General features: G+C 57.8%; 1 protein-coding gene across 2 annotated transcripts in view; it reads right to left on the reverse strand.

The window, feature by feature from the left end:
• The window catches only part of CPXM2 (carboxypeptidase X, M14 family member 2), an 82,796-nt gene that overhangs the window by 65,660 nt on the left and 3,724 nt on the right, over nucleotides 1-13,412 (reverse strand). Inside the window, exon 2 of one of the 2 annotated variants that reach the window (XM_045854656.1) lies at nucleotides 6,139-6,237. The exons of the other annotated variant lie outside the window; for it this stretch is intronic. Coding sequence (XP_045710612.1) covers nucleotides 6,139-6,237 — 99 coding nt within the window. The remainder of the gene's footprint in view (nucleotides 1-6,138; nucleotides 6,238-13,412) is intronic. 2 annotated transcript variants of the gene reach the window in all.

Consider the following 13,412-nt stretch of genomic DNA (forward strand, 5'->3'; position numbering starts at 1 on the left):
TTGTTGCATGACAGCCACTGTTCACATGCTTCTCCAGGGGTGCCTCAGCTAATATTTACCCCAGTTCTATGAGTATCTCCTGTTCTTGTCTCTATCTTATATTTGAGAACGTTGAAGAACAAAGAGGTTGGATTATATGCCTAGATTCACACAGCTGGTAAGTGGCGGGGCGAGGTTGGGCTTTGAACGCAGCTCAGTCTGACTCCAGGGCTGGTAACCGCACGATACGGCAACAGAATGAGGCCCCTTATGCTTCACACAGAAAGGGCTCTTACCAATCAACGTGCACACGCGTACAAACGCGCGTGCACACGCCGTGGGGGACCAGAGAGACGGACTCCGGCATGGTGACTGCGGCTGTCTCCGGGAGACTGCAGAGGTGTTGCATTTTCTCCTTTGAGTCTTTCTACCTGTTCCGAATATTCTACAAGGTGCATTCACTTCTCTCACAGTCAAAATGTTTCACAAAAGCCAGGGGGGAAAAATCGACTTCAGAACAACTTCCACTTCAAGAGGTTAGAAAAAAATATCTTTTTAAAGTTTCCGGGTATGACGTGGCACATTGGGTTTTCTGCTAAACCCACCCCGGGGCCAGCCACGTGGAATAAAAAAGGTCTGGCGACAGGAGCACTGGGAAGAGGCACAGCAGACAGTCAGGGTGTCACCAGGACAAAACCCAAGAGCGAGAGAAACACGCACGCTGGCCTTGGCCGTGATGACTCAGAGGAGCTGACGCTCTGGGGCCCCTCCCCCACCGTGAATGCGAGCCTGTGACCTTGTGACCAGAGCCATACTTGGGGACAACTGGGTGACAGAGACGAACGGAGCCTTTTAGAGGCGCCCAGGGGCCCTGCTGAGCCCATCAGGGCTCTGTCCCCCCGGCCCCTTGCCTGGAAGGCATCTCCATGCCACCGAGTGGACTGTGGCCGTGGCCTCGGACCGAGGCCTGTGACGCCTGCGGCCGGGCCGGCCACGCAGCCCACCTGGTTTTAATAATCACTCAGCGGAGCCTCCTGCAAGCGGCAGTGAACCCAGGGCCCAAAACAAACCTCTCCAAATTGTGAAGCACAGCTAGATAGGCTGACAAGGCAGAAGGTTCATTTCAGAGACCGAAAACAGCAAGGTCGGGGAGCCCTCGGCTGTCCCGGACAGGCGTTCCTCGGGCTTTCTCCCCAAGTCCTGTCCCAGAGGGTGCGGCTCTGTCCCGGCCCTGCCCCGCACCTCCCCTCACTTCCAAGGAAGTCTGACGGGCAGATGCGGCCATTCATCACCGCGTCTGCCGGGGCCGCCGAGGTCACATCACCCACGCCCCCTCCAGCGTCAGGAGTCTGGAGCGTGCACCAGGACTCCCCATGGCTGTGCCAGATGTCGGAGGGGAGGCCGAACTGGGGCCCGAGAAGATCTGGCTGAGCAGCCACGGGGAGAGGCTCCAAAGGGCTCGGAGGAAAAGCCTCAAGTCTGACACACACACACACTGAGCAGGCCAACCCCCAAGCAGGGTACCCCGCTGAGGCCTCCCCCAGTCCAGGCACGAGGCAGGAGAACTGAGCAGTTCCCCCTCACCACTGGGTACGGCTTTGGGAAAACCAGCGACTTCCATCACAGCCGGAAACCAGGCTTTCTCCCTCCGGGTCACAGACTGTGCCGTGCGGGGGGCTAGGCCTGCTGTCTAGCCACGCTGAATCCACTGGGGACACCTGGCCTGCCCCCCAGAAGACTCGTTCCGGCACAGGGCAGGTGCTCAGGAAGCAAGTCTGCCGTTCTCGTCGGGTGCAGCTGCCAACGCTGGGCATGTTGGACCAGACACGGGCCCTGCTCTTAAGCATTCATAGCCTTGCAGGACAGAACAGCCACACCTAGAAACCACCATGATGGGAGCGAGGAGAAGGTGGGGACCATGAGGAAGACGTACAGGAAAGAGAAAGAGAGGCAATCAGGGCAGGCTTCCTGGAGGCAGCATCTGCAGAACGCTGAAGTTCTAAGGCTGGAATTCACTGGCCACGGCCCATGTGAGGAGGGCCAAATCCAGGCCACCATCTGTGTTTGTATGACTCACGATTTAAGAATGGTTTTTATAATATTTTAATGGTTGCCGTTTAAATAGTTATTTAAATACCTACTTAACAGCCTTGATTTTTGCTTCTCGACCATTAAGACATGTACTATTTATGAGCTGATCCTTTAAAAATGCCTGCCAACTCCCCTAACTCAGGCACAGAAAAGTCCCCACAGAGCAAACAAGTATCACGGCCGATGCCTGCTGAGGGCTGGTTGTAAGCTGTGTGTGCTACACTCCACGGACGTTATTTGGTCTCCACAAGAACCCTGGAAAGGGCTATTATCCCCACTTTCCAGAGAAGGAAACTGAGGCACAGAGAAGTAGTAGCTTGCCCAGAGTCTCACAGCCTTGGAGGGCAGAGCGTGGCCCAAAGCTGTTCTCCGCATCACCATGGTAGACGCCTGTTCCGTTTCCCATGGAGGAGACACATGAGCCAGGTCTTCAGCAGCACAGGGCTCGGGAGAAACAAGACTCTGTGTGGCTGGGGGGACAGGTGGGCAGAGGCCAGGGAGGAGTCAGATCGCAGTGGCCTGTGCATGCCAAGTGGGGAGTCACTGTGCAATCAACCCCCGGCCAACGACACGGGCATGGGGTCATTTCACTGCAACGCTGTTTAAAGCAGCAAAATGCTGGGAGCAACCTAAATGCCCGTCGCCAGGCAGTTAGATACATTCCAGAACACTCCTTTAACGGAATGCTAAGTAACCTTTTTAAAAGACAAGGATCTTCTTTATCCTCTTTGTATTAGTCAGCTACTGCTGCGTAACACGCAAGCACAGACTCTTAGGGGCTCACAATGAACAAGTACTTCTTAGGGGTCTACAGACCGGCTGGGCTCAGCCGGCGACCCCAGGCTGCGGGCTGGGGCCTGTCTATCCCAATCACCTCGCAGCCTCCTTGGCCCGGGGGCCCAGGGCGCACGCTCTTCTCATGGAAAGGGCAGAGGCACAGGGAGCTACTGGCAACAAGCAAAGCCTCTTATGCCCTTGGCTCAGAGGGCATCATGTCCCTTCACCTCGTCACTCTGTCTTCACCTACTGGCCTCAACCAGGGACATGGACCAGCCCAAAGTCAAGGGCGTTCCCCTTCTGTGAACGGAACTGAGAAGCTGCACGGCCAAGGGTGTGCACCCAGGGAGAGGTGGAGGCCTAGACCGACAACTCGGCCAAGGACACCACCGCAGAACAACATCCGAGATGTGTTACTATTTTGGCTCCTGGCCACAGCTGACACTGCCCCTCGGTCATAAAGCCGGCCAGGGACATGGCCTCTCCCTCCAAGGGCAAGTTCCCCAGGGGCGATGTCCACCTCTGACACAGCCCTCCAGGGCCACCCACTCACAGAGCTCAGTGTGGTCAGTATCTGTACCTCCTGCCACCTTGGAAACAGAGCAAATCACATCTGCTCCATCTGCCACACTGGACACATGCAGGTCACATCTGCTCCACCTGTCTCTGAATAAAATGCCACCTTGCACACCATGTAGGTGACATTGGTCCCCCCCGCCACCCCAACCCCTTCATTCTGCTGCATCCCCTGCAAGGCCCCCTAGTGCAGCCTAGAAGACACAGAGGGGAAGGAACACAGGCTCCCGAGAGGACCCCGCTGTGCAACCTGGGCCCCGTGCCACCCAGCACCGCCCCTCAGGCACCCCGCCTGGCCCCAGGCCTGTGTTCTGCACCGATCTGCCCCCTGCCCCCTGCCCCCGTGAACAGCGCCTCCACGGCCACCATCTCTCTTCCCTCCACTTGTGCATGTCAGGGACCGCCACAGCTTCCCTTCCCTCCGGGGTCGTCCCCAGTTCCGGTTTCTAGAAGAGCAATGTAAAGGGGTTTCCCAGGCCGAAGCCCCTTCTAGGGCCTTCAATGAATCCGAGCCATAATGGCCGCCTTTGAGACCAGGGATCCCAGCCCGTTCGGCCAGGGCTCAGAGGTCAAGGTCAGGGAAACAGTCCTGAGTGGGCCCGTGTGGGGGTGGGGAAGAGTACCTGTGGCAGAACAGGAGAGGGGGCCAGACCAGACCTTCCTGTGCCTGCGTGTACATGCGTGCTCCTACGTGTAGAGAAATGGGCCTTGACACATCTTCCCGAAAAGGGCTCCGAAAGCTCCAGCAGCTTTAACTCTGGGGATGATGAACTATAAGGTAATCCAACCCAACCCTTCTGCCGAAGCCACTTAAAAGAATTTGGGCAAAATAGTTTCAAATATGCTTCAATGCACTTAAGAATTAACAAGACAGAGAAGAACTCTCGGGCCCAGATCTGACGGCAGCAGGGACCCTGAGAAATCTCTGAGGGCTGCTTCAGCATCTGCCACCCCGGAGAACAGCTGGTGTTTCATCGGCCTGCGGGGACAAGGGGACGGAGAGCCACGCCAAGGCCCACCCGCGGTGAGGGGTCCCACGACCACCCGTGCAGAGACACAGCGACGCAGCCCCAGCCTCTCAGGGGCCCTCGGCACCCCCTCCCGATGCTCGGGTCCTCTCGGTGGCCCTGGCACAGGACACCATGTGCACAGGACACGTCTGCCCACTCGGAGATGGAGAGTCCTTCTCGTTTGCTGACTGATGGCAGGGGTTCCCTTTTGCTGAACCCCCCTTGTGTGTTACGAGGCGCTCTCGGTCCTGTGCAGGACCGCTTGGACGGCGAGTTCCTGGTTACAAACTCGGCCCCAAATCCCTCATCGCCTTGTGCCTACAGGGACGTGCGATTCCCCTGGGGACTGTAAACTCGGTTACACAGCCTACGGGGCTCGTGTGGCAGCCGGAAGCAAATGCAAATCTGTGAATGCAAATCTGCAAACTGCTCTTTTTCTTCGAAGCAGCGGTACTGCTAAGGAGAAAGTCTAGAGTCAGGAAATCCTGGGATCGATTCCCTGTTTTGCCACTTACGAGGGGCATCACCGAGGCAAGTGACTTGTGGCACCAAGGCGCATTCTCCCCGTCTGTGAAATACGGGTACTGGTGTAACAGGAACGACAGGAACGATATCCAGAATGCTCAGAGGAGCAGTGGGAGGTGTCAAAACAGGAGGCCCGGTGCCAGGCAACGACCCAGAGCACACATGTGAAGAAATACACGGCTACTGTTCCTAGCGTGAGCGGAAGTGGGTCCTGGACCCCACGGTTCAGAGCGGCGGTCTCCCACCGCTTTCACGCCGTGGCACGCAGAAACTAATTCCTAAAATCCCGCCACGCACCATAAAATAGATTCTATTTTTGCCGATTTGACCCTCCCAAAATAAGCATAATAATAATAACCTACCTTTTTGCCCCAAACTGACTTTTTTAAACACCAGGTGCCTGTACTTGTATGTATAAGAATTAACCAATCAGACACAACCTGATGATGTGACATGACCAATAAGACCCAACTCTGTTATATGACCTGCACCTTTATGGTCCAGGACAGGGCATTCACACCAGGATGGCTACTGTCCTGTTGGCTGTTGTTTTTTTTTTTTTTTTTTGACCAGCTAAGGGAAAAGCAGTCAGGCCCCTGAGCCAGGCATTGCCTGATTTAAACATTCTCCCGGCACCCTCTTTGAAAACCACTGAGTAATAGAGATAAATATTAGTGATGGCGATAGTTAACAATAGTAATGGCTATCCCTCGTGGGCCCGAGTGTGCCCCTGAGTCTAGAAGTAACGGTTTCCGCTGTCCTAAGGTAGGTAAGTAATTGGAGGACCAGCATTTGCACACGGCGGTGAGACGCCCAGACTGGCGTCGCCCGCTGCGGAAGTAGTAGACTTGCCCTCCGACCCCGGGGGCCGCTGGGCCTGGCTGGGGGGGAGGTAAGCACGTGCACCCGAGGCTGGGGCAGCCGTGAGGCCCCACGAGACAGGAAATGATCGTGCCTTTGGGGAGACAGGCTGGGGGCGGCGGGGAAGGGACCCAGGAGCTCTGCAACATGCAGAGATGATGGGAAAAGCTGGCTGAGAGCTCCTGCACGCCGCAGGAGACAGAGCGGCTGGGAAGGCTCTCGCCCCCACGCCAGGCAGCCGCCTGTGGGAATCGGCAGTGCGCCGGACGGCGGGTGGCGGCCCGGGACCGGGCGCGGCTCCCCATGGGGCCTCACTCACCCTCTCTGACTTCACCCTGGGCCTCGGGGACACTGTGGTCATCGCTGGCAGCCCTCTCAGCACTCTTGCCTCTCACGCCTTTTCTGTTGCTATTTTTACCTAAGAAAGAAAGAGAGGAATGCCGTTGTTCCACGCATGTGACAGTCGTCCCAGGACGGTGAGGCCTCAGCCGGCTTCCGCAGAGCGGCTGTCCCCACCTCTGCGTCCCCTGTCCCCAGCGAGGTGCCCGGGACGCTGAGGCGCTCCTGGTTAAAGGAGAAGCAGCGTGGTCTGGTGAGGACCCAGGGAAATAAACCCACCCTTACAAACCACGTCCACGTGGGGGTCGGTGGTCCCTATTCTGACACTGCAGGTGGCCCTGTGGTTGTGCCTGGGACCCTCCCCCCTGGGACCCAGAGAGTGATGATAATAGGGAGCTGGAACTCGGACTTCGGACCCCCGAGCTATTTCCCTCGGGCAGGGCTTCTCCCGCCCACCCTGTCCTTGGCCCTGGCCTGCTGGGCGCCTGGGGGCTGGGGGTGGGACTCCTCACGGGCCCCTAGGAAGCCTGCCTGCCCCAGCGCCACGGGCCCCTCCAGCTTCCCCCCCGCCCCCACACCTGCTCCTTCTCCCTCTGCTCCTGGACCTCGGGCCTCCCCTCAGCCCTCGGTGGGTGTTTCCTCTGCCCAGGGCTTGGTACATGCTCTCCCTTCCCCTAGCGCCCTCCCCTCACCTCCATCTAGTTAACTCCTGCTGAGCCTGCCAATCACCTTGAACTCCCAGCCGGAGGGGGCTTCCCTGCCCCCCCCCTCCTGGGTCCATGCCCCCTCTGACGCTCCCACAGCACCTGCCTTAGGTCCAGAGGCCCTGAGCAGAGGCTGGCGCAGGGGATCGGGTGCAGGTGGCCACTGAGGGAGGGCCCCAGGAGCCAGGGGAGGAGGGAGCAGAGTGGGGTGGAGGAAGGAGCTCAAAAGGCTGTATTGCCAGCTGACCTCCGACTCTACCTGATCCCCCGTGGGAGCTCTGGGGCAGGACCAGCCCACTGCAGGCCCCCCATCCCCCACTGGGGACAAGGGGCTGCTTTTCTACCTCTGGGTAGCTCTGGCCACAGACCGACCCGTTGGGGAGTGGGAGCTGTCACCTTCCGGGGACAATGCTCCAGAGATGGAGGCAGCTGTGAGCTGTCGTAGCCAGGACCCCAGGCGTGGTGGTGGGTGGGGGGGGTACCTGCAGGAGAGAGGGCCCGGGTGGGGTGCCAGCAGGCCCACCACGGCTCTGCACACCTGTGCTCTGTGGTACCACCGAACACGCGCCACACACGGCGGCCTGTGGGTGGGGGGAACTGTGTCTGGCTGTGCTCACTGCTCTGTCTCCAGAATCTGGCAGAGAACTGGCTTGAGGAAGGAAGGAAGGAAGGAAGGAAGGAAGGAAGGAAGGAAGGAAGGAAGGAAGGAAGGAAGGAAGGAAGGAAGGAAGGAAGGAAGGAAGGAAGGAAGGAAGGAAGGAAGGAAATAACCAAACAGTTGAGAACAAGAGGAGGGGCAGACCTGTGGAGAACGATACTTAGTCTGGACTTTATAAAGCAAGTTGAAATACCAAAACTGGATTGTGCCAATTAATGAAATCATTTCTGACTGTTCCACCATCACGAAAAGAAAAACTACGTATTGAAAAAAACAACTTAAATCTTCAAAAACGTCAAAGGGCAGGCTGGGCCCAGGTGAGGGCCCTCTTCCCTCCATCGTGTTCGTGGTGACGCCCCTGGAAGGGTCTCTCGTGTTCCATGGGGGCTAAGAAGTCACGAAACGAAGCATCCCCCTCGGGTCAAGGTCATCAAAGGAGCAAACACCCAGAAGGCCGGCGGGGAGAGGCTGCCCGGCCGGTGCGTCTGACATCAGCCCGACGCCACCTGGGCGTCTGTGCCGTTTCTGGGGTAGAAGTGTCGCAGGCAGTGGCCTCCGAAGGTGGCGTCTCCTGAAAGAGTCTGACCGAGGGTCTGGGGGCCCCTGGCCGTTCGCCGAAACCAGGGCTGTAACGTCGGCGAACGTGGATTCTGCCTTGGCAGGGAGATAAGACTTGAAGGGTCGGGACGGTTTTACCAAACACGCGAGGAGGGGCGGACGTTCTGGGAAAGGAAGCGCCACCATCCCAGCCCTCCCCCGAAGCCGGCCGGCCACCCAGTGACCCCCCTCTGCCAGGGCCGCCCCTCTGCAGCCTCCCCTCCCGCACCCCGATCCACGCCCACGACTAGAACGTCTCGGCTCAGCACGGGCATCCAAGAAAGGCCCAGACGTGCACCCGTGTGCCACAGCCCCGACAGGCCGATCCCCCGGGGGACCTCCATGTGGGGTGGGGGTGGGGGGGACAGGAGCGCTGAAGGTTGTGGCCAAGGCGCAGAGACACCAGGCAGGGGCCGGGCCACCTTCCGAAGCTCCGGGTGCCGCACAGGCCTGAGGGTCTGTCCCAGGGGTTGTCGCTGCACGGACCACAGTGCACCCTCGGGGACCCACCCCACCTCCGCATGCCCCGTTCCCACATCAGGAAAACGAGGTCATGCAGCACCGGCCTCGGCGGCAGGGACGGGGGGGTGGGGGTGCGAGGGGGACAACCAGCACACAGCATGTGCCAGTGCTTCGGGCAGGGCCCAAGCGCAGTGACTAGAAGACAGTTTCTGTTCTTTCACCAGCGATACCGCTGCTGCAGGGCCTCTGACACCCCGGAGCCCCGTTCCGGCCACTGAGAAAGGTCAGCCAGCCTGTGGAGGGGGCTTCCCAATCTGCCAGGCATCTTCCCGTATATTATGACATTCGGTCTCGGTGAGTGCCCCCTGAGGGCGGGAGGCTCACTCTGAACGTCATTTTACAGGCGGGGACACTGAGGCTCGGATGGGGGAGAGACCCACCCGAGGTCGCCGGCAGAGCCAGGCACAGCTGGAGTCTGGCTCCCTGTCTAGGTCCTTCCCAGCCCCTTCCTCTCTTAGAGCAAGAAAGGCAACATATGGTCCGTCCAGATGAAAGGAGAGAGTAAAGTGGAAATAGCACACAGAGAAGGAGCCAGAATTAAATCAACATCTCCATCTGGGCTGCGTGACAGGACTGAATTCCTTAAAAGTAGCAAAACGGAATTGCCCATGTGGGCCCCAGGTTCTATTTTGGTCTGCGGCGATAAATAGAATGCTTCTTGATTGATAGGAAACCATTTTTTTCCCTCTCTATACAAGGAGCTTACAGTAGCAAACCCCAGAAATTGAAAAATTCTTTGCTGCATATTTTCATTTTCCCCAGGAAATTCCAGCCGGGCAGCCTCTGCACTCCCGCTTGTGAAGGGCCCAGCCCACAGCCCTGAGCTCCCACACAGGAGGGAGGCCTTGCCCCACGCAAAGGGGGTCTCAGGAGCACCCCAGAGATGCAACCTCGGGGCATCGAGACAGACAATAATCACAGCTTTATGAAGCGCCACTACCCACACACAACTGCAGAGAGCCTGGCCCAGGAGAGCCTGCAGGTCTCTGCAGGTGGGTGTGAAACCCCACACAATAGTGGCTGCACACCCGTGCTCCCCTGGGTGTCAGCCGAAGGGCCACAGTGTGGGGAGGGAGTGGCCTGTGCCCTTGTCCCCTTCTCAGCCTGCCCAGCTCCCTCGGAAACAGGCTCCCCGGGGACCAGGTGAATTCTGAAAGGAGGCTGAGTGGCCGAAGGAGGCACTCACTTCTGCTACTCGGTGCCATGGACAGTCTGGGGTCTGGGGTAGAGGTGGGGGGACCGGTGCAATTTTCTAAGCCTTTCACCAGGGCTAGACCAACTCAACCAACCAACCAACAAGTCAACCGGCCAACCAGTCAACCAAGCAGTCAACCAAGCAGTCAACCAACCAACCAATCAACTAACCAACCAATCAACCAACCAACCAATCAACCAACCAGTCAACCAAGCAGTCAACCAGCCAACCAACCAACCAACCAGTACACCAACTAACCAGTCAACCAAACAACCAAACAACCAACCAGTACACCAACCAACCAGTCAACCAACCAACCAATCAACCAACCAACCAGTCAACCAACCAACCAACCACCAATCAATCAAAAGCCCTCCCTACCTTCTTCACCTGTGTCCTCCCCATCAGCCTCTGCCCTCCTCTGGGCCAACTCTTGTGCAGGAAGCTTGGTCTCCATCCAGGGTCCTAGGACATGAGGGACAGTCACTCCCAGCCTCTGTGCAGCCATAGCCACCTTCCCAGCTTGCAGCCAAGTAAGGAACTCTTTAAAGAAAGAGCCACAGCCGTAACAGCGGCAGCTGGGGTGCGCCGGGGACTGTGTGGGGCGCAGTTGGTGTTTGCCCGTCTCAGTTTGGGGTCAGCCTGGGAAGAGCCTGAGACAAGGCCTTGCTCCAGGAGAGTCTGTGGGAGGTGACTCCATGAAGAAGGGAAGGGACAGGAACACAGAGGGAGAAATGCCAATAACCCGGGCTGCGTGTCGAGCAGGACCCTCGGGGACCCTGGGGAACTGAACAGAAAGTGCCCGTGAACTGTCCCTGCGAAGGCTGGGTGGCGGCACGGTGCCCCGGCTAAGCTCACACCAGGAAGTCCGGCTCAGTCCCACTCCTGTGTCCCAGCGAGTAGTCCGAGGCTTGGAGAAGTCACACATGCCCCGAGGTGGCAGAGCCAAATCCGATCCCAGCTCTCTCTGAAGCCCGAACAAACTGTGCCGAACCCCTGCACCTGCCGTGCACAGACTGACTAGCCCACAAACACCTGTGGCACTCGAGTCCTAATTAACATCAAAGGTGTTTGGTAACACTGCAGCCATCCTAGGTCCCTGGGGCCCGGATAGGTTCCCAGATGAGCAGCGGACTGGATGCCAGCCAGTTACGGACACCAGCCCTTCGGGAGGTCATCCAAAGACACTCCTGGGGGTTTCACGGGTTTCACGATCCCAGAGGGGAAGCTGTGGTGGCAAGGATCTGGGAAGGTCACCAAGGGCAGAGCCATTGCCGGGAACTCCAAGCCTGGGGGTGAGGCTCCCTGGCCCCTGCGGACATGTAACGGAGACCTCGCCTCCAAAGTGCCAGCCCCGGGGCCCAGGCTGCCGTTGCCAGGCACTGAAGGCACCATCCACGGTGAGATCTGGCAGCCACGGATGCTCGAGGTGCATGGGAAACTGTTTCTAAGAACCGCACCCTCCAATCCAGCTTTCCCTTATACCGAGGGCCCCCCCTCCATCGGCCACCACGCCTGGCTTCCAGAGCCTCGGGCACAGGCAGGGGGGTCTGCCAGCACCAACAGTTGACTTTGGAGAACATTTTGGAAAGAGAGGCGTTCTCTTGAGAGCGATTTGCTGATGTACACGAAATAACCTTTTGAATAAATCATCCTTTCCCTCGGAATGTTGTAGGGAGCTTATCGGGACAACACACTTTGGGTTTTCTTCAAGTCAGCATGTAGTCCCGTGACACAGAGGTTTCTTGTCCCGTGTTTACGCGCACTGAGAGCGCTGTGAGAATACACACGGAAATGCCCACCGGCACACTCTCCTGCCCCTCGGCCCAGACAGAGAGGTGTCCATCCAGAGGTCCGGGGAAGCACGACACCCTGAGAGAGCAGAGCAAGGCCGAGGAGGGAAGCCCTTTCCAGAAACTGGCTCGGGGCGCACACAGAAAGGGCTTTGTTTGCAAAGGAGCATGCTCACAGAACAAGTCTTCGGTGCCTGCCCCGAGGGCTGGGGCACAACACAGCACAAAATGCAAACGCGCAGATTCTGGGCACCGGCGTCCGACCAGATGGGGCTGGCCGCCCGCTCCGCGAATTCCACTGCTGGGGACTCGGACCGGGACCGCCGCGGAGGTACGGGAATGCGTACATTCGAGCACGTGCATTAGCCACGCCCCCCCCATCCTTGGGGAGGGCAACAGACAGGCAAAAACCCAAAAAGTAAAGGCTACATAACTTAGTCTACTCCTAACTCGAGGCACAAGGGAGGAGGGACCAAAAAAAAAATCTCCAAATTGCCTCTTCAGGGACTTGTTTATTAACTTGTTTCTCCTGCCCCTGGGGAAAGAAGGGGTCATGCAGCCGTGATTTGCTCCTCCATTCTATTTTATTCTCTAAAAACAGTACGGCCCCGAACCCAGGTCACCACCCTGGAGATGACGTGCGAACTAAGTACAGCCCCAGCCCACCGGCACGCCCTAAGCGTGGTCCCTTTTCTACTCTTCACCCTGGGCCCGGAGCCTCACTCGCCGGGTCCCAGAGCATTCCGGCCCCGGGCATCTAGAACACACCGGATTCTGCTAGAAAGAGCTGGCTGCGTGGAATCAGAGAGAAGCGAGCAGTCCCCCTGTGAGGAACGACATTCTGGCCATCAGCACTGTTCCCCGGCGTGAGCAGGGCCCGGCAGGAGAAGGGTGTCCGCAGAAACGAGGAAACCGCTGCCGGAATCTCGCAGAGAGCAAGGTTGGCTGAGCTCCTGGTCCCCTACAAGTTCTGAAACTCTGGGAGGAAGTGATGTGCACCACGAGGACCTGGGAAGCCGTGTGACCCCGAGTCCCACTCGGCCTCAGAAAAGGGTCGCACAGCTCTGGGTCCTGACGGAGGCGGGGGGTCCCACACATCTGTACGTGTAGTAAGACTGCAGAGAACCACATTAACACTTGCACATGTACACACACACGAGGGTACGTAAAAACTGGTGGAATAAGGGGTATGTGATCCGGTTAATAGTATCGAAGCCTTGTCATCCTCCTGTTGTTTTTTTTTTTAAGATTTTATTTATTTATTTTTAGAGAGGGAAGGGAGGGAGAAAGAGAGAGAGAGAGAAACATCAATGTGCGGTTGCTGGGGGCCGTGGCCTGCAACCCAGGCATGTGCCCTGACTGGGAATCGAACCTGCGATGCTTTGGTTCGTAGCCCACATTCAATCCACTGAGCTACGCCAGCCAGAGCTAACTTCCTGGTCTCGATACTGTATGTAGCAGCGATTCTCAACCCACTGGGGACTTTTGTCTAGAGACATTGTCACAGCTGGGGGATGTGCTGCTGGCATCTAGCAGGCCAAGGACAGGCATGCTGCTAAACATCCCACAATGCATGGGACAGCCCCCCAGCACGCACCCACGGCCCAGAATGTCACTGCCGCCCAGGTGGAGAGCCCCGAGTTCAAGCATTGTCACGGGGGGGCAGCTGGGTGACGGGCACACAGGACCTCACTGCACTGTTTCCGCAGTTTCCTGTGAGTCTGTAATATTTCAAAGTAAAGAAAAAAGTTTTTAAAGTTCAAGTCTACTCAGGATATCACGGTG

This window comes from Phyllostomus hastatus, unplaced genomic scaffold (assembly GCF_019186645.2).
Source record: "Phyllostomus hastatus isolate PE091 unplaced genomic scaffold, TTU_PhHast_1.1 phas_scaffold_1066, whole genome shotgun sequence".
Taxonomy (NCBI): domain Eukaryota; kingdom Metazoa; phylum Chordata; class Mammalia; order Chiroptera; family Phyllostomidae; genus Phyllostomus; species Phyllostomus hastatus.